This window comes from Bos grunniens, chromosome 15 (assembly GCF_055505025.1).
Source record: "Bos grunniens cultivar Pamir isolate PY7600 chromosome 15, Bosgru_T2T1.0, whole genome shotgun sequence".
NCBI classification, from domain to species: Eukaryota; Metazoa; Chordata; class Mammalia; order Artiodactyla; family Bovidae; genus Bos; species Bos grunniens.
This window is the reverse complement of record NC_141179.1, coordinates 35,497,169-35,522,333: the sequence shown is the minus strand read 5'-3', so window position 1 is coordinate 35,522,333 and position 25,165 is coordinate 35,497,169. Positions and strand designations below refer to the sequence as shown.

Genomic DNA, 25,165 nt, shown 5'->3' with positions numbered 1-25,165 from the left:
TCCCTAGTCCCAGGCCACAACCCTCAGCCCCTGTGGCCTCCATACTGGCTGGCTCCTTGAGCTCCCTGGGCCTCTCTGTGGTGAGAGAGGGGCCAGCCCCTGGACCTTGTCTACCTGAGCTCTGCCCACTCAGGCTTGGGAAGGGGGTTGGCTGGGTCTAAAGACACTGTCTCTCTGGGTGGGTCTCAAGGCTCAGTCACCTTTCCCTCAGGCAGGGCCTGTGGGTAGCTCCAGACACCCCTGGCTGCACCCTTGGGCTCTGAGGCATCCTCAGGCCTAGTGGGAATGTACACTGGATCTCTTCAAAGGGTCCTCTCTGACCTCAGGCTCAGCAACTCCTGCACAGCTCTGGAAACAGTTCAGGGAAGCCTGGGTCAAACCCAGTGGTCTCCAGCGATGGTCTCTGACAGTCCTGGGCCACCAATGAGGCCCCTCTCTTGTGGAGAGCCTAAAGGGCCTGGCTGACTCCCACGGCTCCCTCCACTATTTCTCAGGTCCTAAGAAATGCCCTTAGGTGGGGAGTGGGCTGCCTGACATGCCTCCAATTCGAATTTTCAGGTCAGAAGACAGATTGAGGCATCCACTTGCCCTCCCTCCCAGTCCTCACCTCTCAGACCCTATCCCAGAGCCTCTCTACACCCTCCAACACCCCAGAGCTGGGGGCGCTAGGAGGGAGCGGGGCAGAGGGGTGGGGTGGGCGTTGCCCACTATGGGGCATCTCAGAGAAATATCCCATCTCAAGCCAAGATCGGAAGGAATTCTAATCCCCTACCCCCACCCCCGCTGCGTATTAAGAAAACGGACACTTTCAGGAAGGAACTCGGTTTAGTGGCTTCCACACCTAGAGTCCCAGTGCTCCTCCCTCATTTTACTGGGGATTCCTGCTGGTAACCAAAGGACCCTCAGGATCCCAGCCCACCCAGAGCCCCAGGACCGGCCGGCAAAGGGAGAGGTGGTGCCGTGGGTATCCACCGCCCACCCACTCCGCCCCCGGACTCCGCGGGGGCGCTGGAGGGCCGCTAGTGGCTCTGACCTTGTGCCGGAATTCTCGGGCCACCTTCCGATCCATGGCTGGGTTGGATCGAGTCGCTTGCTACACAGTTCCGCTCCTTCGGGTGCCGGCTGCTGGGTGAAGGGCTGCTCCAGCCCGCAGAGGCGGCGACCGTGACAGGCGGAGCCTGGGGAGGAGAGGGTGGGGCCTGGGGCGGACGGGGCGGGGCGGCGGGAGGCACCTGTCCTGAATCTCGCCGCCTCTCTCTGAAGCCTGAGAGCCGCTGGCCAGGAGGGCGTGTCTATGGTGGCGGCAACGATGGTTGGACATGTGACTGGCCCTGCCCTTGGAGTGGTTCTCAAACACACGCGGTTAACTGAAGGGATCTCAGGAAGCTGTCTGTCACCCCTTGCCAAGCATCTCACCTTCACTGTACATTTTATAGTAGTGGCTTCCCTGGACTTTTCCAACTTGGAAGAAACCTGTTTGTGAACTCCTTGGGGTTGGGTGTTACTGTAGCCCACAGGAACCTGAACAGTGGGTAGGAGGGCCCCTTCTCCACTGACTTCCTCTCCCACAGTTCCCTAACTCCCTGCCACTCACACACACACACACACAAACACACAAGCATGGAAGGGCCTGGAAATGACATCCTGATTTACAGCCGACCTTTACCCGGGGGATGACGCCCGTCTGGTTCATTTGATTCAATTCAACTAAGATCTGAGGTAGGAGATAGACGGGCTCCAGGTTGGACATTTACAATCAGCCAGCCTGCCTCCTCTTTGCAAGAGGTAGGTGGGCTGCAGTTGAGGAATGGACCACCAGCCCCCTCTTTGCTCTCACAAATGGAAGCAACAACAGAAACCGGGTAAATAGAAAGTCTTTGTCTCCTGTAAACATCTCAAGGGAATAAGGCAAAAGTCCAGTCTGAGAAGAAGGCTCCTCCCAGAAGCCTTCACTTTGAGATCCATCTTGGCTGATAGGGTGTGTGCACACCCCAGGGGAGGGTCCCAGCGTAGGCCAGGTATGGAAAAAGAAATCAGACAATTGGCCTGAAAGAAGACAAAGGCCTGGAAATACTGACCTATATAAATGATTTAACTTCCTCTTTACTGTGCTCCTCCTCCTTAGGGGGGACCCCTACACCCTTTCTCTCTGGGTGTGCATCTCAGCCCTGCTTCTATCTCAACTAAACAAACTGCTTCTCTATGTGCTCTCCCACTTGTTGTGCTATGTCTCTAAAATAAACTTTGTACCTGCATTGACAGTTTCTGCCTCCGTGATAAATGCACTTTTCACTGGGGGCAAAGATCCAGGGAAAACTAGCTTCTAGCCTCTAGCCCTTGCTGGTTTGGTGGCTAGGATTCCTGGTTTTCACCCAGGCTACCCAGATTCAATTCCTGGGCAGGGAATGAAGATCTCGTTTCAGGCCACCAGTCTCTGCTGCCCCACCCAGATCAGGTCTAGTGCTGGGGTGCAAAGATAATGATAAGCCAAGCCTGAGACAGCCTGAGAGCACAGAGGGGGTGAGGGGTGATAAAGACAGTTGTGAATGGAAAGAGAGGGCACCTTTAATTATGAATTTGTTTACTTGTTTCTGCATTCAACCCAGGGCGAGGGGACAGGAGATGGACTGCAGCCCAAATCAGCAAATTGCTGTAATTGCAGAGGCACCTAGAGACCTCATTCTTTGCAGCCCACCTGGAATAGCTGAAGTTTTGCCAGCAGACTATGTTTATTTATCTAAATTATGACCTAATTTGAGATGTAAATCCTTTCTGGAAAAGAACCTTAAAATAGCATCCATAGTCTCCCCTTGGTATTAATTAGTTATATCAGCGATAAAAGACTTGTGGGATTTTCAAAGGTCTAGGAAACGTGCACAAAATAAATTCCCCTCCCACTGACTTTTTTGACTTTCTGCATTTCATAACTATGTCATATGGCTGTTTATTTCATGTATAGATTCCAAGCAGAGCAGCAAATGCCCTTATGAGGGTGAATGACATCCAGTGATACCCTAATCCTTCTTTTACCTGAACATTGCCCACACAGACACTCTTCTCTAAATGCCTCCCTCTTGGTTTTAGGGACAAAACTGAGTCCTGGTTCTCCTTTCCCATGGATACCAGGCCCAAGCTCATACTGCTTGCTGTACAACAGACCAATAAACTGAGAGATGACTTGTTGTGGCAAGGAACGGTGACTTTATTTGTAAAGCCAGTAGACCAAGAAGATGGTGGACTAGAGTTCCAAAGAACCATCTTCCCTGAGTTAGAATTCAGGCTTCTTTATACTGAAAGAGAAAGCAGGCATCTTTTATACTAAAGGGGGAGGGAGTGTGGTTGGATGTTGCAAACTTCTTAATGCTGGAAACCTTTGTTCTTATAGCTGTCCACATAGCTTGGGTCTCAATGTTCCTGTAAGCATCAAACAAGACAAATGTTATTCTCTGTTCTGAAACTTTTATCTCTATATGAGTGGGAAAGTATTAGACCTTTAATAGTCAGAGCCCTGAAAATTGGTTATCCTGTATATTTCACGCTATTGGTTACATTTTTGACTTAGAGCAAAAGCAACAGAATACAAAGGTTAAAGTAAAGGAAACAGATTCAATATGGAGTCAGATTCGTCCTTCCCTATTACACCATGAATGTTCCTTTTCAAGCTTTCTCTAAGACAGTCTTGCCTTCACCCATTTCTTAACTGGTGTTCTTTAAGGTTCCATCCTTGGCTTTTTCCTCTTCATTGTCCCACCTAAGCCCATGGCTTCAAATACGCTGTGTGGAGATAGCTATCCATGCTTTATTTACCGCTATATTTCCAGAATAGTGTGTGGCGAGGAGTAGATGCTCAATAAATTTGTTGACAGGATGAATGAGTAAAGCATCCCAAATATACACCTCTGCCCAGGGGTCTGTGAGGGCTGACGCTATCTTCATCACCGTCTACAAGGCCTGGCATCTGGTTGGTGTTCTAACACTTAGTTGGCCAAGTGAAAGATGCAAAGTTTCCCAAGGCTCTCAGGCCCACATTTCTACCATTCCAAAATTTTTCCTGGGCAGAGTGTATCTTATTCACAAAACTAAAGTTGCTTTTGTCAAAGTCAGGCCTCAATGGAACCAATAATATCTGAGTGTAAGGCATTTCTGTTAGTCAACATATCCTGAACTGGGGCCTGAGCTAGTGCTGGACACACAGAGGACTAAGGCATGATCTAGCTTCTAGAGGTTGGATCCCTAGCGCAAAACTAGGGGTAGAGTGGGGTCTTGGGGACCCAGGAAGCTGTAGTGGAAAATGGTGTAAGCACAGGCTAGGACTCTGCAGGCCTGAGCCATGGCTCTGCCACTGATCACTGAGTTGCGCCTCCTGGGACCTCTGTAAAAGGAATGCATAGGACCAGACTTATACCAGCATCCTGGGTCTCCAAGAACCCAGTAAGGGGCTTCCAGAACCCAGGTTCCTGGACCAGGGATCTCTGAGGAGCAAGGGATGTTGGAAGCTGCACAGACTGCCTGCCTCCTTGCTCCTCCAAGGGACTTAGCGCTGAGTGTGATCTGAATCCAACCTCCCTCCGGGAGGGGCAGCCACAGACCAAGAACAAAGGCGGCCACCCCCCACGCCCCGCACACCGGTCAGGCTCCTAAATTATGGTAATAAGTTGGGCGGTCCTGTCTCTCTAGTTCGGGGCGGAGCCAAGTGCCTGGGAGGCGGAGCCAAGGGTATCCCGGGGCAAGAGAGCAAGAGGCCCGGCGGCCTCCAACCAGTGGAGGTGTGGCTCTGCCTTCGCGGGAGAGGCACTCGGACTTGGTCCTGCGCTCAGCTTCCCAGTCCCCGCGCGCCCCTATGGGGGCCCCGGCGCCAGTGTTCTGCCTGCTCCTAGCTTGCGTCTGGCTGCCCCGGGGTGAGCCGGCAGGGGAGTTTCCGCCACTGCAGTCTCTCGGTGAGAGGGGTGTGGACTAGGGGAGGCCAGGAACCTGGGAGAACGTTTAGAGCGACAGACCTGGGCCAGCTGGAGAGAGGGTAAAGAAAGAAGGTTTGAGGGAGGGCAGGGGGACAGCCAGGGAGTGGGTCCAGGGAGAGGGACCGCAGAAGGAAAGAAAGGCCAGCCGCAGTCAGGGGAATGGCTTCCAAGCTGGGCAGCGTGGAAGAGATCCAAGGAGGGGGAACCAGAGAGAACTGGGGCACAGAGAGTGGGAAGGAAGAGGGAAACCCTTGTTGGAAAAGAGACCCCACGGAGGGGGAGAAAGGATTTGAGAAGGCTGCAGGGAGAGAGAATGGGGGTGATGCAGGTATGAGAGAGGCTTCCCAGCAGGTGGGGAACGGGGTGAGAAGGGGTGGGAGGCATAAGGAGTGGAGAGTAATCCCCCCACCCCCTAGCCGCAGCACCCACACCCCGAGGCAATGCAGAGCTGCAGCCTGAGCCAGCCCAGGATCCCAGGTGAGTAGGCAAGAACTGCTAGCTACCCCGCTCACTGGTTCCATCTTCATTCCTGGCATGGGTGACCTCAGGGGTTAGCACAGGGGACAGGATGGGCCTGGGATGGTGGGGGGGCATGGCCCACTCCTCTCCCTTCACCCACACCAGGCTTGTTTCTCACCTAGCCACAGCCATCAGGAGGCAGTCCTTGCCATAGGGGATGCTACCACGGTGATGGGAGGCCAGGTAAGGGGAGGCCTGGGGAAGGGGTCACTTCACTGGGCAGGGGCTTATTTCTGTCTGGGTTTGAGGCTGTCTGGGAGCTCTGTAGGTGGCAGGAAGTATGTTTCTACAGTTATTCAAAAGGGGACCAACAAGATTCTTAGTATGTGTCTGAAGAATGCAAATTTATAGGATATTTCTGCTTCCACTTTCCTAATCTCTTGGGGCCCTATAGCCAACTTTTGTTTATTTATAAATTGTGTTTTAGAGGAAGAGGGCACAGAGTCGCCGTCAGGAGACAGCTCAGTTCTTTCCTTTCCTGGGTGAAAGCGGGAAGATGAGGGTTTGGGAGAGTGGAGTTCTCTATTCCCTGCCTGGCCTAAACCCTGTCAGAGGTCCCTCTTCATCCCCTGAGCATCCCCAGCGATGCTGCTTTGAGGCCCTCTGGTGAGGCCTGCAAGGAAGGGTTGGTTGAAAAGCAGAGCCATCCTCTAAGTCCTGACCATTCCCTGTTGCCCACCCTCCCCAGGTCCTCTGTGCTTTATTACTTTTTAAAAAAATTTTTTTGATTGAAGGATGATTGCTTTACAGAATTTTGTGGGTTTCTGTCATACATCAGATCCTCTGTACTTTAGGAAGAGGTGATGCTTTTCTTTCTTTGCCAAACTTCGGTCGGTCTCTGGATCAAGTGATTCAGGTTCCTTTTCTAGTCTTGGCTTGCGTCTGTCTCCTCTCTACAACCACAAACATGATACAAATACAGCCCACCCAATATCAGGTTCCCAGAGAATCTTGAGCCTCAGTTTACACACCCTGGCCCTTGGGATCCGCTCTGGGGAGCTCTTTGTGCCAGCAGGATGGAAGCATCTTTTAAAATAGAAAACAATGTGTCCCAAATACCTGCCCTTTTGAAATAGATATGAAGATCCCAAGGAAGGAGGAGGCATGCTTACTTTTGAATGTCTGGATTATGTGGGGGTTTTGTATCTTTTTTTCCCATTTCTCCAGGCCCCAGATTGAACTGAAAGATAATGTCGTCATTCTTTTTATTTAGTTTTTATTTTATTTTTAAAATGTTTTCATCATTCTTTTTATGGATGGGGATACTGAGGCAGGTGGATGGTTTGCCGGGCCCTCAGGGCACAGGCAGAGCAAGGTCTTCTAGCTAGCATGTTCTGCTGCTGCTGCTGCTGCTAAGTCGCTTCAGTCGTGTCCGACTCTGTAATTTAGTGGCGTAATGATCCTCCTACCCAAGCACTTCATTCCCCTAGAGGGCTTCTTTCCTTGCTGGATTACAGGGTAGGCCTCCCCTTCTTTTCCTTGGAGAATCATCCAGACCAGGCAACCCCAGTAGGTTCCTCACATTACTCCTTAGAACAAACAAGGGGTTAGAATGGCCCTCCTTGAAGGCAACTGGAGGTGGAGGAGGCTGGGCAGGAATCAGGCTACTTAGAAAGTGAACCTGGGGATCCCTCAAAGGCTTCTGCCTGGAATGCCCTCTTAAGTAAGGGAAGGGGAGGTCTCAGACCAGTAGCTCACCACCCTTCATTTCTGTGCTGCCTCACTCTATAGAGCTCAGCCATTCTCCAGAGGATTGCTGGTGTAGACCAGAAGTCCATGAACTTGGATGGGGGAAAAATGCATTGTTATTTATGGAAACCTCAATGGAACTGAAATTTAGTCTTCCCTTTAATTACTGCTAGATGTTACAGACCACAGAATATTAGCAGTGTCTGTGACTCTCATTAGTAGAAATCACAGGTATTTTGCTCTCAGCTTGCAATTGTCGCTGTCTCCAGATCGCATCTACGCTCACTGCTCCTGCATGCTGGCAGTGGTATGGCCTGTCGCTTGGTCCTGTGATTTAATGTATTAATAAAAAAGCACAAATATTACCATTACTCATTTTTATAAAATATTTGATTGCTGCATTGCAATATGTTTGATATCCTTTATAATCTTATGTTTTATTTTACATACTTAGAAACATCTGTTGCAAGAAGGGGCCCATAATCGTCACTAGATTGTCAGAGGGATTCATGGCATAAAAATGATTAAGAACTCCCCATCTATACTGAAGATGAATCATTTGGAAAGGATTTAAAATTCTTCTCCAGAAATGGCCTCGATTCGTTGCAGCACAGGCCAGGCAGGAGGTGGAGAAGTACAACCCACAGGAGGGACAAAGAGCTGGGGTTGGGCTCCAGGGACCAAGGGTTCTGAATACTTCTGTGTTCCTAGTCTTTGCGAGACGCTGGGGATTTAGCCCAGGGATGAGGAGGTGATAGTGAGGAGAAAATATATGAGACAAACACCCTCAGTGTGGTTCGTGCCTTGTCAGCCCTGTGAGCACGTGTTCCCTGTACCTGGGCCAGGCTGGGCCCCCAGTCCCAGAAGTTGTTCCAATGAGAGGACTTAGGCCCTGAGAGTGAGGATCCTACTGTGCCAAGGGTCCCGGTCCTAGGTGACTTCAGACCCTCAGGCTGGAGTTCTGAGAGGGACTGAACACAGTGCAATGATGTTCTCGGAAGTCCTGATTTCAGATGTTCGTATCTCAAGAGACCATGGGATGGGGCTTCTGGTCTGGAAAACAGGATCTCAGCGGGGCTTTGCCTTTGTCCTCAGGTGTGTGGTATCAGGGAGAGTTCTGACTCGGACGAGTTCCAACGGCGGGTTGTGATCCGTGAGGCATTGTTTTTGCTGATAGAAGAGCCCAAAAGGCTAAGTTGGGGTGGGGGATGTTCCCCTGCCCAGGATTGAGGGGCTGCCTTTGTTTCTGAGCTCTGGCCCGTATGGTTTCTGTGGTGAGGAGGTGTTGTGTTTGTTCTCCAGACAAGAGGGTTTTGTGCTGGGCTGTGGAGCATACAAAGGTTTACTAGGGAGGGAGTTGGGAGAGGCCAGGGGACACTGGAGCATGGAGGGGAGGGGGTTGTGTTCAGGCTACAGGCCTCCCCAGCCTGCCAGTGAGATGCCACTCTGGAGGGTGTAAACCAGGCCTCAAGCCACCTGAAAATCCTGCCTCCAGGCTTCTCAGAGGTGGGCTGAGTAACTGGGGCACCCAGCAGCAGAGGGCCTGCCTCCCTCCAGGTAGTGAACAGGAAGGGCTGTGACCTCCAGGAAGCCCGCCATCCCTGAGGTCAGCCCTTGATTGAATTCTTTTCTGTCTCCTGTCTATAAAAGGAGGAAGCTGAAGTCCTGGACTCCTTGGCCATGTCTTCCTGGGAAAGGCGGCTCCATCGGGCCAAATGTGCACCGTCTTGTAAGTGCCCCTCCTTCCCTGGGGCTCGTGGGAGGCAGAAAGGCCTGTGAGGGAAGCCCGGGGCTTGTCTTGGGGCCTCCTGGGACCTCTTTTCCCTGCAGGGGGTCTCTTTCCACTGTCCCCAGCCCCAGCGTCCAGCTCTACTCTGCTTTCTCCTTCCTGCCTGAGGAGTGTCCTGGTCTCACGACCATGCCCCTGTGGCTGTCCCCCCTCACACTGTCTGACTCCAGTGAGGTTGAGCTTCTTATTTAGTGGTGGTTTTCCCCCTGGATATCACTCTGTGTCTGTAGCCTCTCTCTACTATTTTGTGGCCTCTCCCCTCACCTGGTCTCTGTCTGTGGTCCCTCTTCTCACATTATGGCTCCCTCCCTTGCCACACGCCACTCTGCTTTGTCCTCTCATCCTCTGAGGCCTTCCTTTCTACTACATTCCAAGTGTATTCCTTGGTTTACACTACGGACTCTTCCCCTAAGCTTATGGAGCGATGAGGAAGAGCAGTCCATGAAAAGCTCTGGGCAGGCTCCTGCTCACCCCTCATGCTCCGTATTCACAGCTTTGATGCCTTGCCTGGTGGCCAAGAACTTTTAGCTTAGGAAACTGAAGGCCTAGGTGGGGCTGGCCTGGGGCCGTTGATACATACCAAAGGTCAGTACTCAGACTTCACAGCCTATTAGGGAGAGGGTGGGGCAGCTGTCTGAGGCACCCTGCTCCTGCCCCCATCAAAGCCAGCTCCTGAGGAAAGTTGGGGCTCGCTGTGATGGGGATCTGAGTTCCATGTCGCTCTGGGAAGTGGGGGCCTGGAGTCCCATCGAGACGGAGGTGCTGCATCAATGGATTCTGCCATTCTCAGCTTGATGGGGCGATGCTTTGCGTCTCCCTTGCAGACTTGTTCTCCTGCTTCAACGGGGGCGAATGTGTGCACCCGGCCTTCTGTGACTGCAGGCGCTTCAATGCTACCGGGCCGCGTTGCCAGATGGGTGAGTCTGGGCTCCATTCTGCCTCTGGGAGGGGCCACAGGTTTAAGAAAATCTGTGGACCTGAGACTCAGGGGTCTGGGTTAGAGGGAGTGGGCATCGAACCCACTAGCCTTGGGCTCAGTGTCCACTGCTGCTACACAGAGGTGCCCTTTTTGTCCCTGGCTCAGTATACAATGCCGGCCCTGAGAGAGACAGCATCTGCCGGGCGTGGGGACAGCATCACGTGGAGACGTTTGATGGCCTCTACTACTACCTGTCTGGGAAGGGCAGCTACACTCTGGTGGGGCACCATGAACCTGAGGGGCAGATCTTCTCAGTCCAGGTGAGGTGTTCACTGCCCCCTGCCTGTCCGGGAAGGTTCCTCTAGGCCCTGAAGGCTTGGTTGGCCTGGGCTCTGCTCGGCAGAGTTAAAGAGGCTGGCGCTTTCCTTCACCCTCCCAGCTTCTGCCCAGGGCTTCTGCACCTGGAGGCAGCTGAAGGCTCCGTGGTTCTCACTCATCCACTCACTTCTGGGTGCCCCTGGCCATTCACTCACTTAGTCTCTCATTCACCAAGTATTTATTAAGTGCATAGTTGTACTCTTTTCCTGGCACAAGGCCTGGTGCTGGCCCTGTGGACAACACCACAGATGTGGTCTCTGTCCTCATGTAACTTACAGTCTAATGGGAAAACAGACATCAAGTCAAATGAATCATTTCAAGTGCCACTGAGTGCAATAGAGGAGAATGTCAAACAGTTAGAAGAGCATGTGATGGAAACCTAACCTTGCCTATTGGGAAAGATGGTGATCAGGGAGGGCTTCCTGCTGCAGGAAGTGATATTTACATTGGTATTTGAAGAATGAATTAGAGCTGGACAAGTGAAGGGTTGGGTACAGACAGGAGAACACTCTAGGTCAAAGGAACACCGGATGCTATGGTATGAACCTTAGATAAGAAAGAGCGTGGTGCCACAGAGGAAATGGTAGAGGTCCTGAGTGACTCAGCTTAGGGTGACCTCTTCTAAGATTTTTTGCATGCTCTGACCTCCTGAGTGGGCTCAGGGGCTCCTTTCTGTGGAACCAGAGTTCCACACCCTTACCTTATCATTGTGTTTCTCTTACAAAAATCTGTTTCTGGGTTGGTCTCCTCTTCAGATGTAAGTTTTCTAGGCAGGGACCATGTCTTTGCCATTGCTGTTCCCAGTACCTGGATTAATGCTCAGTAAAAGCTTGTCTTGTGTATGAACACATGTGAGAGTCACAGTCTCATGGTCAGACAGATCTGATTTTCACATTTACCCTGTGTGTCAAGTGGCAGTCACCTGCAGGTATAGTCTCTACCTGGAGAAGGGTCTAGCTGGGGAGGCTGCTGTGCTGGAGGGCACCTTGGCCAGCATGGAGTTAGGCTGAGGGGTTGGGAGATGGGGGAGAGCGTGGTGCTCAGTGTCGCCCCTCTGCCAGCTGGGTGTGCCCCTTCTGTCTCAGGCATAGCCCTGCCAAGGGACTGTCTGGGGGCCAGGTCCTGGATGGACCAGGGACCCTGACCTTCTTCGCCTCAGAGTATCATGGGTATCATACATCATGACTGTATCATTTTATGGTGGCTCAGATGGTAAAAAAAAAAAAAAAAAAATCCGCCTGCAATGCACGAGACCCAGGTTTGATTCCTAGGTTGGAAAGATCCCCGGGAGAAGGGAATGGCAACCCACTTCAGTATTCTTGCCTGGAGAATTCCATGGACAGAGGAACCTGGTGGGCTACGGTTCATGGGGTCAAAAAGAGTTGGACATGACTGAGTGACTAATCTGTTATGATTACCTAGACCAGTGGGGTGCCACACATTCATGAGTTATGAAATGAAAAAGTAATAAGTCATAGTTAAGTCAAGTCAAGTCACTCACTCAATCGTGTCTGACTCTTTGTGACCCCGTGGACTGTAGCCCACCAAGCTCCTCCGTCCATGGGATTCTCCAGGCAAGAATACTGGAGAGGGTTGCCATTTCCTTCTCCAGGGGATCTTCCCGACCCAGGGATCGAACCCAGGTCTCCCGCATTGCAGGCAGACACTTTAGCTTCTGAGCCACCAGGGAAGCCTTAATAAGTCATAACCAGCGTGAAAAAAAAAGACAAAAGAGAATATAAATAGAAAATGTTGTAGAAATGCTTTGCACATTAATAGTGGTGAATATTATTTTGTAAAGCTTTTTGTTTTATTTAATTTATATGTGTATATATTTCTCACTATGGGTCATGGTCACAAAAGTTTGAAAAATATTTAGGCTATGGAATGGCTTTGACAGGTCCTACTTTTAGTTGAAATGGCTCCAGCCCGCCTAACCATGTTTAACAATAATCTAGTGGAAGGTTTGTTCACTCATGGGATGGATTTTCACATTTGGCAGAGGTACATTTCAGACTTTTCCCTAAACTCTGAGAGCCCCTGCCTGCTTTCCTTGGGTGCTGTGGCTTTGGAGGTGTAGGTTCTGTCTGAGCGGGGGCAGAGGAGACACACATGTGTCAGGCAACTCAGGAGTGATACGTATGTGTAGGGGACAGCTAAGCCGCCTCTACCAGGGTGGTGGTAGGAGTGTGTATTTATAGTGTGAGCATTGAGAGTGCCCTCTGATGTACCTATTTGAGATGTGTGTTGTGTTCATTATGAGTGTGAGATGGTGTGAGTATATAACTGGGCTTTCAATCTGATGGGATAAGCTGGGGTGGATAAACAAAAAAACGTCCAGAAATAGGGAGACAGCACAGTTGGATTGGAATCCTGGCTGTGTGCGTGTCACCTGTGTCCCTTCACCTCTCTGAGCACGAGCCACCTCCTCTCTGAGGTGCAGGTAAAGATAGCTCTGACCTCCCTGTGGTGCTGTGGGGACCGGGAGAGATGACAGAGGACAGGTGCTCGGCATGCCGCGGGCAGCAGTCCAGCATTAGTGGGAGCTCAACAGGGTGCCTCTGGGCCCATAGCCGAAGCTGGGGGCCAGGTGAGTGGCAGGAGCTTGCTCAGTGGCCTCTGAAATCCCCCCCAGGTGCACAACGCCCCGCAGTGCGGCTCCTTCCCCTACACCTGCTCCAGGTCTGTCAGCCTCTTCTTTGCGGGCGAGCAGGAGATCCATCTGGCCAAGGAGGTCACCCGTGGAGGCGTGAGGTAACTCCAGCACCTTCTGCCCTGAGCTCCCCTACTCCCTGGTGTGGGTGGTGGGAGATGGCTGAGCATCTGCCCTTCTCGAGTTGTTTTCTGGGGGCAAACAGAATCTCCACCTCTATGGCAGAAACATACTGGCAGATCAGCTGGGCTTACAGAAAGACGAGTCCCTTATGATTTTCTGGAACTCTCAGGCCCTGTGGGTTTGCAGACAATACATTTTCAGGCAATGAGCGAAGTTTCCCAGATAGCTGTATAGGCATGATTAACAGGTTTTTGCTTCCACAAGTTAAAGGAAATCTTCCTGAATGTATCCTATATAGTTCAAACCTCATCAGAGCAGACTTTGAGCACACTTTCACCCTTTTCTGATGGCATGGGGTCATTTGACTGTCACTTACCTTGTTGGGACCTCAGGGATGACTGAGGGACTATTTAAGGGGTGAAGTCCCAGCTTCCTACATCAATAGGCTCCAGACTATGGTCCTTTCGGAAATCTTTCTTGCACCTCTTCTTCACTGGACTCTCCTTCCTTGGCTGTCCCCTGCCACTTCATCTTGCTGTTAGGGGGACCCTCCTGCACTGACCCTTCTCCCTTTTCTCATTTCCTGCTTCAGACCTGGAAACGGGGTAGCCAAGCTTTCTGGTGCTGAGTATAGAACTGAAGATCCACAGTGTTTCCCTGTGAATGAAGCCTTGGTAGCTGGCTCTTTTGGTTCTGGCTCTGACTGGTTAGACACTCCTTTTGCTTTCCTCCGGATTTTCATCTGTGTTAATGTTGCTAAATTCCAGATCGGCTAAGAGAGTCTGTGCCAGTAAAACAGGGGAGGATATTAAGATTGCTGGAGCCCTGAACTCTTTCCTTCATGTCCTGTTTGTCTTCTCTCTTGGCTTTTTCTTTTTCTCTTCCAACTCCTTTCTTGCTTCCCACCAAAAATATAAGCAAAGTGGATGTCTGTTTATATCGTCACTCCTGTCTAAAAAAATAAACTGGCAATTTCAGTCACTCTAAGATTTATTCCTGCCAGGGAAATTGCAGTTTTATTTTTTAAGTATTATTTTCTGCTTGACTAACTGCCCTTTATTTATTGAAACACCATCAATAAAATATATGTTAATAATTTTTGTATAAAAAGTTACCACTATTAGTGCTCAAAATCCCGTGATTGTCTTCACTGTGATTCCAGAGAGCAAGGGAAATTGTACTTGTGAAAAGCAACTTTAAAACTCTGAAAACCAAGGAAACCCCTTTCTGACTGTGGACTTCCAAGCACCCAAGAAGTCAGGGGGAAGGAAAATAGGGACCTTAAAGCCTGTGGTGTCAGTGGCCAGGGGGTGAGGCTGATCCTGTGCACATGGTGGGTCCTGCGGGTAGAGGATGGTGGTCCCCTGGTGAAGGGCCTGGGCTGGGGGAGGTGATGTGGACGCCCTGAAGCTCTGGGCTGTATCCTGCAGGCTCCAGCTGCCTCACGTGATGGGGAACCTGCGTCTACAGCTGCTTGCTGGCTATGTCCTCGTGCGGCTTCAGTCGGCCTTCACGCTTGCCTGGGATGGCACCTCAGCTGTTTACATTAAAATGAGTCCAGAGTTCCTAGGCTGGACCCATGGGCTGTGTGGGAACAACAATGCCGACCCCCAGGATGACCTGGTGACCAGCTATGGTGAGGCGCAGGCCAGGTGGCCGCCAAAGGGGTTTTGGTCGGGGTGGGGGATAGGCTGGGCTGGGAGGAGTGGGAAGGAACGTGGCACAGAACCCTGGGGTCATGGTATAAAGACCTGGGGGGAGGTCAGAGGCCTCTTCCAACTGTGTTTTAACCACTCTGGACCTCAGTTTCCTCATTTGTGAAATAGATGTAATGAGAATTTCTACTTAGGTTGCGTGAGGATCTAATGGACACTGCCAGGTGGCGCTGGCCCTGCAAGGTGTCTAGGGGATGGAGGGGCTGAGGGGACTGCAGGGTGCAGGGGCCAGAGGGAGCCAGGGAGAAAAAGGCTCCAGCTGGAGAGGCAGGAAGTTAAAGTGAAGAGTTTAGACCAAATCATAGCAACTCTGGCCAGAGAGAAAGTGCCACCTATGAGCAGCCACAACACACTGAACACTTGACCCATAGCGTCTCTTGTAGTCCTAGCGATAAATTCACAAGGGGATGGTTTGCCCTGTTCACACATGGGAACCTCATGCTCAGAGACGCATGGGAGCTTGTTCAGACTCATACGTTCATTGCCTCTCGATGGCATGGTGTTGCTTTTCTGAGTTTAGAGCAGCAGGGAGCCACTTCCTGGAACCTTCAGGGTCTTGAGCATTCTTGACTATGCTTAGCAAACAACTCTTTCAGGAGAATGGCTCTGTAGGGAAATGCAGACTGGAATGGTAGCTCATGAGGCTGGTTTTTCAACGCCCTGCCTTTCTCTTGGCATCTCTTCGGCTCCACCTGCCTCCCCTGTGGCCCCCACCTGCGGTCATGTTTGTTCTGCCCTACAGGGAAGCTGACGGATGATGTGGCGGAGTTCGTGCACAGCTGGCAGGAGCAGGCCCCCAACCAGCCTCCAGGTCCCACGACCTCCTCCCTGCCCCGCCCTCCATGCCTGCAGCAGACCCCGGGAACCATGCAGGTGTGGCTCCTGGGCTGACCCCCCAACTCTGGCCCCCTAACCCCACCTAGTGTCTGGCTTAGGTTGGTTTCCTGTATACTTCTTAGAAAGTCACTGGCTGCAGGGGACCAAGGTTGTTGGTGTCCACACCCCTTCCGTCTCCTCTCCATCCTCCTCTTTCTCTCCCCTGGGCCCAAGTTGGGGTGCTGCATGGGACGGGTGAAGTCAGAGGGCCGCGTGTGGCCCTGCCAGCCTCCAGCTCTGGCTCCTGGCCCACACCCCAGGGTGTGTATGACCGCTGTGAGGCACTGCTGAGACCCCCCTTTGACACCTGCCATGCCTACGTCAGCCCTCTGCCCTTCATGGCCAGCTGTACCAGCGATCTCTGCCAGTGAGTGGGGACCCAGGAGCGAGGGTGGTACTGGGCTGTGGGGAGACCTCTCCCAGTAGTGGGCGGGGGCTCAGCACGTGGGCCACTGAGCTTGATGATCCCAGGCAGTAACAGATATGCTTCACAAAGTTCTGAAATGCTTATGTATTTGCATGGGTGGGACAGACTGTCCTCATTCAATCAAGGCCCATAAATGGGGCCTGACCACCCCCGGGTCTCATCAGTCAGGGGCAATGCTGAGACGAGAGCCCAGATTTTCTGACCTCCAGTCTAGGGGTCTGCCTAGCTGCCTCCCCTGGCTACCTTTCCCAGCTGTAGAGTCTGAGCCCTGGCAGACTCCATTGGGTGCTGGGGGGCTGGCTGCAGGTTGAATCTTATATCCTCGGCTTCCCTGCACAGATCAGCAGGCGATGAAGCCACATGGTGCCGGGCACTGGCAGAGTATGCCCGGGCATGTGCCCAGGCAGGTCGGCCGCTGCAGGGGTGGAGGAACCAGCTCCAGTCATGCAGTAGGTGCAGCCTGATTGTGGGCAGGGAGGGATACAGACAAGCTCTGTCCTGGGGCTGTGGGTGGCATTCCCAGGCCTCAAGTCAATGTCCTGTCCTGCTGAGAACCACAGTGATCAGGAGTGTTAAGCCCTGAGGTTCCATCCCCATGAGACAGATGGGAAAACTGAGGCTCAGAGAGGGAGGGACTGACCTGGGGCCACCAAGTGCAATGAGTGGCTCTTAGGGTCTCCCAGGCTCTCACTAATTTCCTGGTCACCCGGTGCTCCCACTGGGACCAAGAAAGCCCTCCTACCCCGCCCCCCACCCCCTGCCCCCAGGGCTTGGGTAGGCCCTGGTTGGGTCCTGGCAGAACTGGGGCCAGAAGGGAGCAGGCAGGCCGTACTATGCTGCCTTCCTTCCAAGCGGTGCTCTGCAAGGAGAAGGCCTTTGTCTACAACGAGTGCGTCGCCTGCTGCCCGGCCTCCTGCCAGCCGCGGGCATCCTGTGTGGACAGCGAGATAGCCTGTGTGGACGGCTGCTACTGCCCTGACGGTATGCTAGTGGTTCAGTGGGTGCCTGGCAGCATTTCTCTGGCCTGGCATAGATGAGCGTGAAGCCAGGGGTCAGAGCATGTCTGTTTGTAGAACGAAGGAAGGAAGGAACAAACAATACATGAATGAGTGAATGAATGGCTTAAGGGAGGTAAGGGTAGGGGCAGAGCCGTAGCTCTTGAAGATTCATCAGGATATTTAGTTTCATTGAGACTGAGCTTTTTAAGGTGTGTAGATGGGGACAAGGTATTCAGGCATTCATTTATTCACTTATCACACATGTATTTCTTTAAACTTCCATCTGTGTACTGTTTTTCATGGTGTATAAATCTGCAGCACATCTAATGGTGCAGAGCTTGCTTGGTGAGGATGAGATAAAAAAATATAAAGATACAGTTGTTGACTTTAGGAATCTGAGTCTGGTTGCAGTGATGACACTTACATATATAACTCCAGTCTGAGGCATAATATGGTGAGGACCAGCTCAGGAGTTCAAACAAGAAAAGATACAGGAATTCATTTGTGGGGAGAGATTATCAGGGAAGGCTTCCTGGAGGAGGTGGCCCCTTAGTTGATTCTAGATACAGTGACAGGCTTCTGAGAGATGGAGAGAAGAAGCTAGTCAGCATGCACTTTGTGTGGGGTGAGTCATTCTCAGAGCAAAGGTCTGGAGGTGGGATTATTTGCTCAAAGGGGACTCAGATCTGGCCTGAGCCATGCATTTATACAGGAGAAAGTTTGAAAATGAGCTGGGTGGTGAAAGAGTGTGGATGAGTTGATTTTTATCACAGGCCCTGGAGCGCTATGAAAGGTTTGTAAACAGGAGTGGAGGTGAGTTAAGTGGGCCTTTGCTGTCACCCTAGGGCTGATCTTCGAGGATGGGGGCTGTGTGGCACCGGCTGAGTGTCCCTGTGAGTTCCATGGGACCCTGTACCCGACTGGCTCTGTGGTGAAAGAAGACTGCAATTCTTGGTCTGTGTCTACTGCTGGGGAGGGGAACGGTGACTTCTGGGGCTTTCCATCAGGACTACCCCTCCACCCCTCTAGGAGCCTGATCACCTGGGGCACTCACTCAGCACCTCTGAGTCACAGATCTCATCAGATCCACTCTGTGGGTGGACTCTCCACCACCCATTTTAGAGCTGGGAAGACTGAGGGCTGGGAAGGAGCTCTGCAGCCCTCTAGCATCTATCCTAGCCCTGCAGGGGTGAGTCCCTACTCCCTTGGTCTCTGTGTTTCAGCACATGCACTGCGGGCAGGTGGGTGTGCAGCACGTCTGTCTGCCCAGGTACGTCTGGCCCCACTTGGACTCCACCCCTTCTCTCAGCCCCTCAGCTTTTCGGGCCGGGGAGCTCAGAGGGCCAGGCCTGCAGCTGGGGTGGGGCACTCACTCAGTTCCATTGGCTCCGCCTGCCCCTCTTTGTGTTCTCAGAACTGCTCAGACTGATGAAGGGTTTTGTTCTGCCCTGGCAGGGAGGGTTTTTCATGGGGTCCCTCCTGAGTGTGGGGGCTTGGACCAAGACTGGCCTCCATGCTCAGGGCCTGGTCTCCAGTTAGAGGGAGAGGAGACGAGAGCTGCGTCTCCCTTCAGACAGACCTGGGGGGCTTCTCCCCAGTGACCGGGGCTCTCAAAGGGAGGGCCAGGGCTCCAGGCACCCCCGATTCCTGAGGACAGGGTGCCGTCTCCTCTGGGTGCTCAGAGCCGCAGGGCAGAGGCACTCCCTGTGGGGCAGCCCCCCTGGTCAGCTGCCTCTCTCTGCCCCTCAGCTGAGTGTTCAGTGACTGGTGACATCCACTTCACAACCTTCGACGGCCGCCGCTACACATTCCCCGCCACGTGTCAGTACATCCTGGCCAAGAGCCGCTCCTCGGGCACATTCACAGTGACGCTGCAGAATGCCCCATGTGGCCTGGTAAGTTTAAGGGCTGGGACCCCAGGCTCCAGCCAGCCAGCTGCCCCTGACTGCCGCCCCCTAGAGAGGCTGGGGCTTTAGGGCACGGCCTCAGGGTCTCCCACAGCCCCACCCTGCTGTCTTTTGTTTCTGGGCAGAGCCAGGGGACAGCAAACTGGGTTCTGGCTCCAGAACATCTGTTGGCTGAGTCACTTCCCTGTCCTGGCTGTTGTTGTTTTTTTTTAATTTATTGAAATACATTTGATTTACAATGTTGTGTTAATTTCTGCTGTACAGCAAAGTGAGTCATTCTTTCTGGTTTTGTTTTCTAAATTTTACTGGAATATAGTTGATATACAATGTTATGATAGGTTCAGGTGTACAGCATACTGATCCAGTTATACATATACATATATTCATTCTTTTTCAGATACCTTTCCCATATAGGTTATTACAGATTACTGAGTAGAGTTCCCTGTGCTACACAGTACGTCCTTGTTGGTTAACTATTTTATATGCAGTAGTGTGTGTATATTAATCCCAAGATCCTAATATATCCCTCCTTCTATGCCACATTTCCTCTTGGCTAACCATAAGCTTGTTTTCAAAATCTGTTTCTGTTTTGTAATTAAGTTCATTTATATAATATTTTAAAAATTAGATTCCACATATGAGTGATATCATATTTGTCTTTCACTGTCTGACTTCACTTAGAATGATAATCTCTAGGTCCATCCAGTGTTGCTGAAACTTGCATTATTTCATTCTTTTTTATGACTGAGTAATATTCCTTGTATATATGTATTACATCTTCTTTATCCATTCCTCTGTCAGTGGACACTTATATTGCTTCCTTGTCCTGGCTATTGTAAATAGTGCTGCAATGAACATTGACAGGCTTGTATCTTTTCAAATTATGGTTTTCTCCCGGGCTGTGCCCATGAGTGGGATGGCTGGATCATGTGGTAGTTCTATTTTTAGTTTTTGTAAGGAACCTTCATACTGTTCTCCATAGTGGTTTATCAGTTTACATTCCCACTAACAGTGTAGGAGGGCTCCCTCTTCTTACACCCTCTCCAGCGTTTACTGTTTGTAGACTTAGAGCATTTTTTTTTTTTTAATGTTTGGCTGTGCTGGGTCTTCATTGCTGCATGCACGGGCTTTTTCTCTAGTTGCTGTGAGCAGGGGCTACTCTGTAGTTGTGGTGCACGGGCTTCTCATTGCAGTGGCTTCTCTTGTTGCTGTGCACAGGCCCTAGAACACATGGGCTTCCATAGTTGCAGTTTCCAGGCTCTAGAGCACAGGCGCAATAGTTGTGGGGCATGGGCTCAGTTGCTCTATGCACGTGGGGTCTTCCCGGACCAGGAATCAAACCCTTGTCTCCTGCATTGGCAGGCGGATTCTTTACCACTGAGCCACCGGGGAAGCCCTATAATAATATTGTATCGATAGTATTACTATGTGTTATATTATTGTTGTGATTATTTTTACACTATTATTATCATTCGCCAAGATGTCCCTTCCTATCTCTGCAGGCTAAGTCTCGTTAGCACCCTATACCTGTTTTCAGCACTGATCACAATAATTAACCAACTTTGTAATCCCTTATTTAAAATCTGTATCCCTCACGAGTGTGTATTCTTCATGAGGTCAGGGACTATCTCTATCACTTTCATCATGTATGATTGTGTGGAAGGGGAGTATAAATGGACCCAGTGTGTACTGCCCATTTCGGGGATGAGACCCTGAGGCCCAGAGAATATTAGCTCATTTCCTGCCTGCTTATGAGTGGAGCTTGATATTCCGCAGGGTGTGACACATGGAAAGAGCTACACAAACACCAATAAAAGGACGAAATTAAATCCTGGGTTGCAGTCAAGTGGGGGAGGCCAGTGTTTCAGAGACTGGACTCTGAGCCATCTGGGGCCCAGCTCTGCTCTGTGTCATGGCCTGAGAGTTGACTACCATTTTTATTTGTAGTATCCTAGTTCTGCCACTAACCTTCTCCAGCTTGGGCCTCTGCCTTCTCATTCCCCAGATCAGAGCATTTGGTTAGAGGACCCCTAATGTCCCTTAGGTCTCTGTGAGGAGCCTGCCCCTGGCCTCAAACTGTGCTGACATCCCTGCCTTGGAGGGCTCTGTTGGGATCAGCAGGGAGACAGACTAATCCTTCCCATTTGGCCTTCCTCTCTCACTAGAACCAGGATGGAGTCTGTGTCCAGTCAGTGTCAGTGATTCTGCATCAGGACCCTCGGAGGCAGGTGACCTTGACCCAAGCAGGGGATGTTCTTCTGTTTGACCAGTACAAGGTCACCCCACCCTACACAGACGGTATGGCCCTGGTGGACAAGAGCTGGCTGAAAGTTAGCAGCGCAGGCTCTTCTGGCAAAGCACTGATATATGGGCAGGAGCTCACATTCTAGTACTGGGTGAATCAGGCCAGGGGACACCTTGGTCCCAGGAACATGGACTCTGGACTTGTAGAATTGTCTCTGTCCCCACTGAAGTGTGTTTCATGGCAGTATGATGGCTTCTCCTAACTTAAGGATATTAATGGAGCTCTCTTCCATCTCCCGGAGAAGGCAATGACACCCCAGTCTAGTACTCTTGCCTGGAAAATCCCATGGGTGGAGGAGCCTGGTAAGCTGCAGTCCATGGGGTCCCTAAGAGTTGGACACAACTGAGCAACTTCAATTTCACTTTTCACTTTCATGCATTGGAGAAGGAAATGGCAACCCACTCCAGTGTTCTTGCCTGGAGAATCCCAGGGACGGGGAGCCTGGTGGGCTGCTGTCTATGGGGTCGCACAGAGTTGGACATGACTGAAGTGACTTAGCAGCAGCAGCTTCCATTTCCACTCTATTATTATCCTTTCTGATTTCACAAGGACTTTGTGATAGCTTGTAGGAACCACAAAATCTAACAAAAATGGCAGAATGATTAAGAAATAAAATAGCATCAAAAAAACTAAAAAGAAAAAATAAAGAGTAAGGGCTCAAGGCTGAGAAGAGTGAAGATACAAGGGGTGTAAAGAGGTTTAAAAACAAAGCAAGTCACAAAAGATGTGAAATTCACTACAACTAAATCTAAATTTTAAAATTGCTACAATTGAATCTGAAATCATATTTTCAACTTCCTGGTGGCCACTGTGAAAAAAACAAAACCCAAAACGGGTAGTTACAGAATTCTTTTTTGCTAGAGAAAGAAACATACCAATTGCTTAGGGAGGCAAGAAATTTCTCATCTGGGGCTGCTCCGGTAGCTTATCCCTGGGTCCTGATTTCATCATTGACCAGGATTTCTTCAGGACTCCCCAAACCAACCCAGAGCTTCACTTCTTTGTGGCAGAGCTTGACTGTGTGTGAAGACTGGGCTGGGTATGGGGTGAGTGTGGGCTATGCAGGTGATCGCGGTGGATGGGGTGATCTTGTCCGAACTTCCTACATCCCTTCTCTTTCTGTACCTAGACGCCTTTGAGATCCGGAGGCTGTCCTCGGTGTTCCTGCGTGTGAGGACCAATGTGGGTGTGCGGGTGCTCTACGACCGCGAAGGACTGCGGCTCTACCTGCAGGTGGACCAGCGATGGGTGGAGGACACCGTGGGCCTCTGCGGCACCTTCAACGGGAACACGCAGGACGATTTCCTGTATGTGCCCTGGGCCCCGGAACCGGAAGGAGAGGGGGAGGCGGGGCCCTTAAGATATGCACCTGCTGCTAAATCACTTCAGTCGTGTCCAACTCTGTGCGACCCCATAGACAGCAGCCCACCAGGCTCCCCGTCCCTGGGATTCTCCAGGCAAGAACACTGGAGTGGGTTGCCATTTCCTTCTCCAATGCTTGAAAGTGAAAAGTGAAAAGTGAAAGTGAAGTCGCTCAGTCGTGTCCGACTCTTAGCGACCCCATGGACTGCAGCCTACCAGGCTCCTCCACCCATGGGATTTTCCAGGCAAGAGTACTAGAGTGGGGTGCCATTGCCTTCTCCGAAGATATGCACCTGGACACTGTCTGATATTTCTCCAGAACCCCCATGGGTTCTCACTGTGCAAAATATGCATCATTGGTTGTTTATTCCTCTACATTTAAATTTGTTTCTTTAGGGCTTCCCTGGTAGCTCAGCTGGTAAAGAATCCACCTGCAATGCAGGAGACTGATTCGATTCCTGGGTCTGGAAAATCCTCTGGAGAAGGGATAGGCTACCCCTCCAGTATTCTTGGGCTTCCCTGGAGGCGCAGTCAATTAAGCCACCTGCAACGCGGGACACCTGGGTTTGATCCCTGGGTTGGGAAGATCCCCTGGAGAAGGGCAGGGCAACCCACTCCAGTATTCTTGCCTGGAGAATCCCCATGGACAGCCATGTCTGTATATATTTGTGCTGTGTGTGTGTGTGTGTGTGTGTGTGCAGGTGGTATATGTGAACCTATGAATGTTATATATTTGGGAGGGTACGCATGCATCGGAATATGGGTGCTCATGCTTTATGCTTGCCTCTGTGTGTGTGTGCACACGCATGTGTACATGAGCAGGTGGATGCTTACCTGGGTGTATGCTGTGTGTTCACTTGGGTGTGCATGGGCCAGTGTGTGAATGTGGCTCTACCATGGCTGCAGGTCCCCAGTGGGTGTGCCTGAGAGCACTCCACAGCTCTTTGGCAATTCTTGGAAAACGCTGTCCGCCTGCTCCCCGCTGGTCTCTGGCTCCCGGCTGGACCCCTGCGATGTGCATCTGCAAGCCGGTGAGGTGGTTGGGGTCGGGGTGCGGGTGGGTAGGATTGGTTTGAGAGATGAGATGGGAGCCTGGGCGTGAGGATGTTGCCCACGTTGGGTAGGAGTGATCAGAAAGGAGGAGCTGTGGGGAGGGGATGGGCCTTCCCTTCTGGTGAGGATCAGGCAGAAGCAAACTTCACGTTCTACCCCGTCACCTGCACACACATCTGTACTGGCTTCCCCATCTCAGGGCAAAAGTCCAGGTCCTCACAGTGGCCCCGCCAGGCCCTGCACTCTCCTCCCATCCCCCTTATCTCACCTCCTCCCCACACCCACCCTGCACCTAGCTCAGCAGCACTGGCCTCCTTGCTTTCTTCTGACCCAGCCTGGTCTGTCTCCTCTCCAGCTCTTTGCACTTGCTGTTCCATTCTTCTGGAATGTTCTTTCTTCATAAACACATGCCTGACTCTCTACCTCTTTCAAGGTTTTAGTCTAACAACATCTTTCCACTGAGGCCTTCCAAACCACTGGGTTTAAAATCACAATTCCCCTCTGCCACCACCTTGCAATCCCCATTTTCCTTCTCAACTTTCTCTCCTTAGATTCTTCACCTTGAATTTACTGTTTGTTTAGGGACGGTCTCCCCAACCCAGAATGTCTGCTACACGAGAGCAGGGACTTTTGCCTGTTTCCTGTTTTGTCCACTCCTGTGACTCCTGACATGAGGAATGCATTGCATGAATGCCTGCACATGTTCACGCACATACATACTGCACATATATACACATACACACATGCACACACACTCCTGTGTACAGTCCCCGCAGCTGTGGGGAGGGAGGGAGAAGCTGGGGCCCAGAGCACCAGGCAAATCAGACCCCTGACCCTCGCCCATTCGTCTGTCTCCAGCCTCCTTTGCCCTGCAGGCCTGCAGCGTGCTCACGGGGGAGCTGTTTGCGCCCTGCTCCGCGTACCTGAGCCCCGTGCCCTACTTTGAGCAGTGCCGCCGAGATGCCTGCCGTTGTGGGCAGCCCTGCCTGTGTGCCACACTGGCTCACTACGCCCACCTTTGCCAGCGCCATGGGCTCCCCGTTGACTTCCGTGCCCGCCTGCCAGGCTGTGGTGAGCACCCCATGCTTGTGTGTCCCATGCTTGTGTGCCCCTGTGAGGGCACTGGAGGAGCCGGAGCTCCAGATCTGAGTTTCCACCTGCCCCCACCCCCTGACTGGCTGTGGGAGACCCCAGGGAGTGGGCTGGTGGCCAGGTAAAGAGAGGGCAGCCCCAAGTCAAGGGCCCTGAGAGGATGCTGGAGGGAGCACAGTTGATCTTCACAGCCCATGGAAGTGAGAGAGGCAGAGTGTGTGTGTGTATTTACACACCTGTGTACGTGTGTCTATGTGTGAGTGATGGGGTGAGTGCAAGACTATCAGGGGACGACCTCCACTCCCCCCACAAAATCACTACCTAAGAGGAATGCCCTGCAGAGAGAAGGAAATGCCAATGATAGGGTCCAGGCTGAACTTGGGAGATGGGATCTACCTCTGT

At 51.6% G+C, this 25,165-nt stretch overlaps 2 protein-coding genes across 3 annotated transcripts in view; one reads left to right on the top strand and one right to left on the bottom strand.

Annotated features, from left to right (window-relative positions):
- The window catches only part of USH1C (USH1 protein network component harmonin), a 48,665-nt gene extending 47,516 nt beyond the window's left edge, over positions 1-1,149 (bottom strand). For both annotated transcript variants that reach the window (XM_086338365.1, XM_086338364.1), the window contains exon 1: positions 1,034-1,149. In XM_086338365.1, the coding sequence (XP_086194491.1) occupies positions 1,034-1,069 (36 nt within the window). In that variant the 5' untranslated portion in view covers positions 1,070-1,149. The remainder of the gene's footprint in view (positions 1-1,033) is intronic.
- A 3,597-nt stretch (positions 1,150-4,746) lies between these two features.
- OTOG (otogelin) overlaps positions 4,747-25,165 on the top strand; it is an 87,053-nt gene continuing 66,634 nt past the window's right edge. The window contains exons 1-19 of the mRNA XM_086339762.1: positions 4,747-4,937; positions 5,375-5,435; positions 5,600-5,660; positions 8,820-8,895; positions 9,780-9,872; positions 10,040-10,194; positions 12,888-13,006; positions 14,459-14,664; positions 15,486-15,616; positions 15,880-15,986; positions 16,386-16,495; positions 16,899-17,027; positions 17,890-17,998; positions 18,268-18,314; positions 18,794-18,939; positions 21,117-21,249; positions 22,386-22,563; positions 23,525-23,649; positions 24,530-24,742. Of these exons, the coding sequence (XP_086195888.1) occupies positions 4,841-4,937; positions 5,375-5,435; positions 5,600-5,660; positions 8,820-8,895; positions 9,780-9,872; positions 10,040-10,194; positions 12,888-13,006; positions 14,459-14,664; positions 15,486-15,616; positions 15,880-15,986; positions 16,386-16,495; positions 16,899-17,027; positions 17,890-17,998; positions 18,268-18,314; positions 18,794-18,939; positions 21,117-21,249; positions 22,386-22,563; positions 23,525-23,649; positions 24,530-24,742 (2,296 nt within the window). The 5' untranslated portion in view covers positions 4,747-4,840. The remainder of the gene's footprint in view (positions 4,938-5,374; positions 5,436-5,599; positions 5,661-8,819; positions 8,896-9,779; positions 9,873-10,039; positions 10,195-12,887; positions 13,007-14,458; positions 14,665-15,485; positions 15,617-15,879; positions 15,987-16,385; positions 16,496-16,898; positions 17,028-17,889; positions 17,999-18,267; positions 18,315-18,793; positions 18,940-21,116; positions 21,250-22,385; positions 22,564-23,524; positions 23,650-24,529; positions 24,743-25,165) is intronic.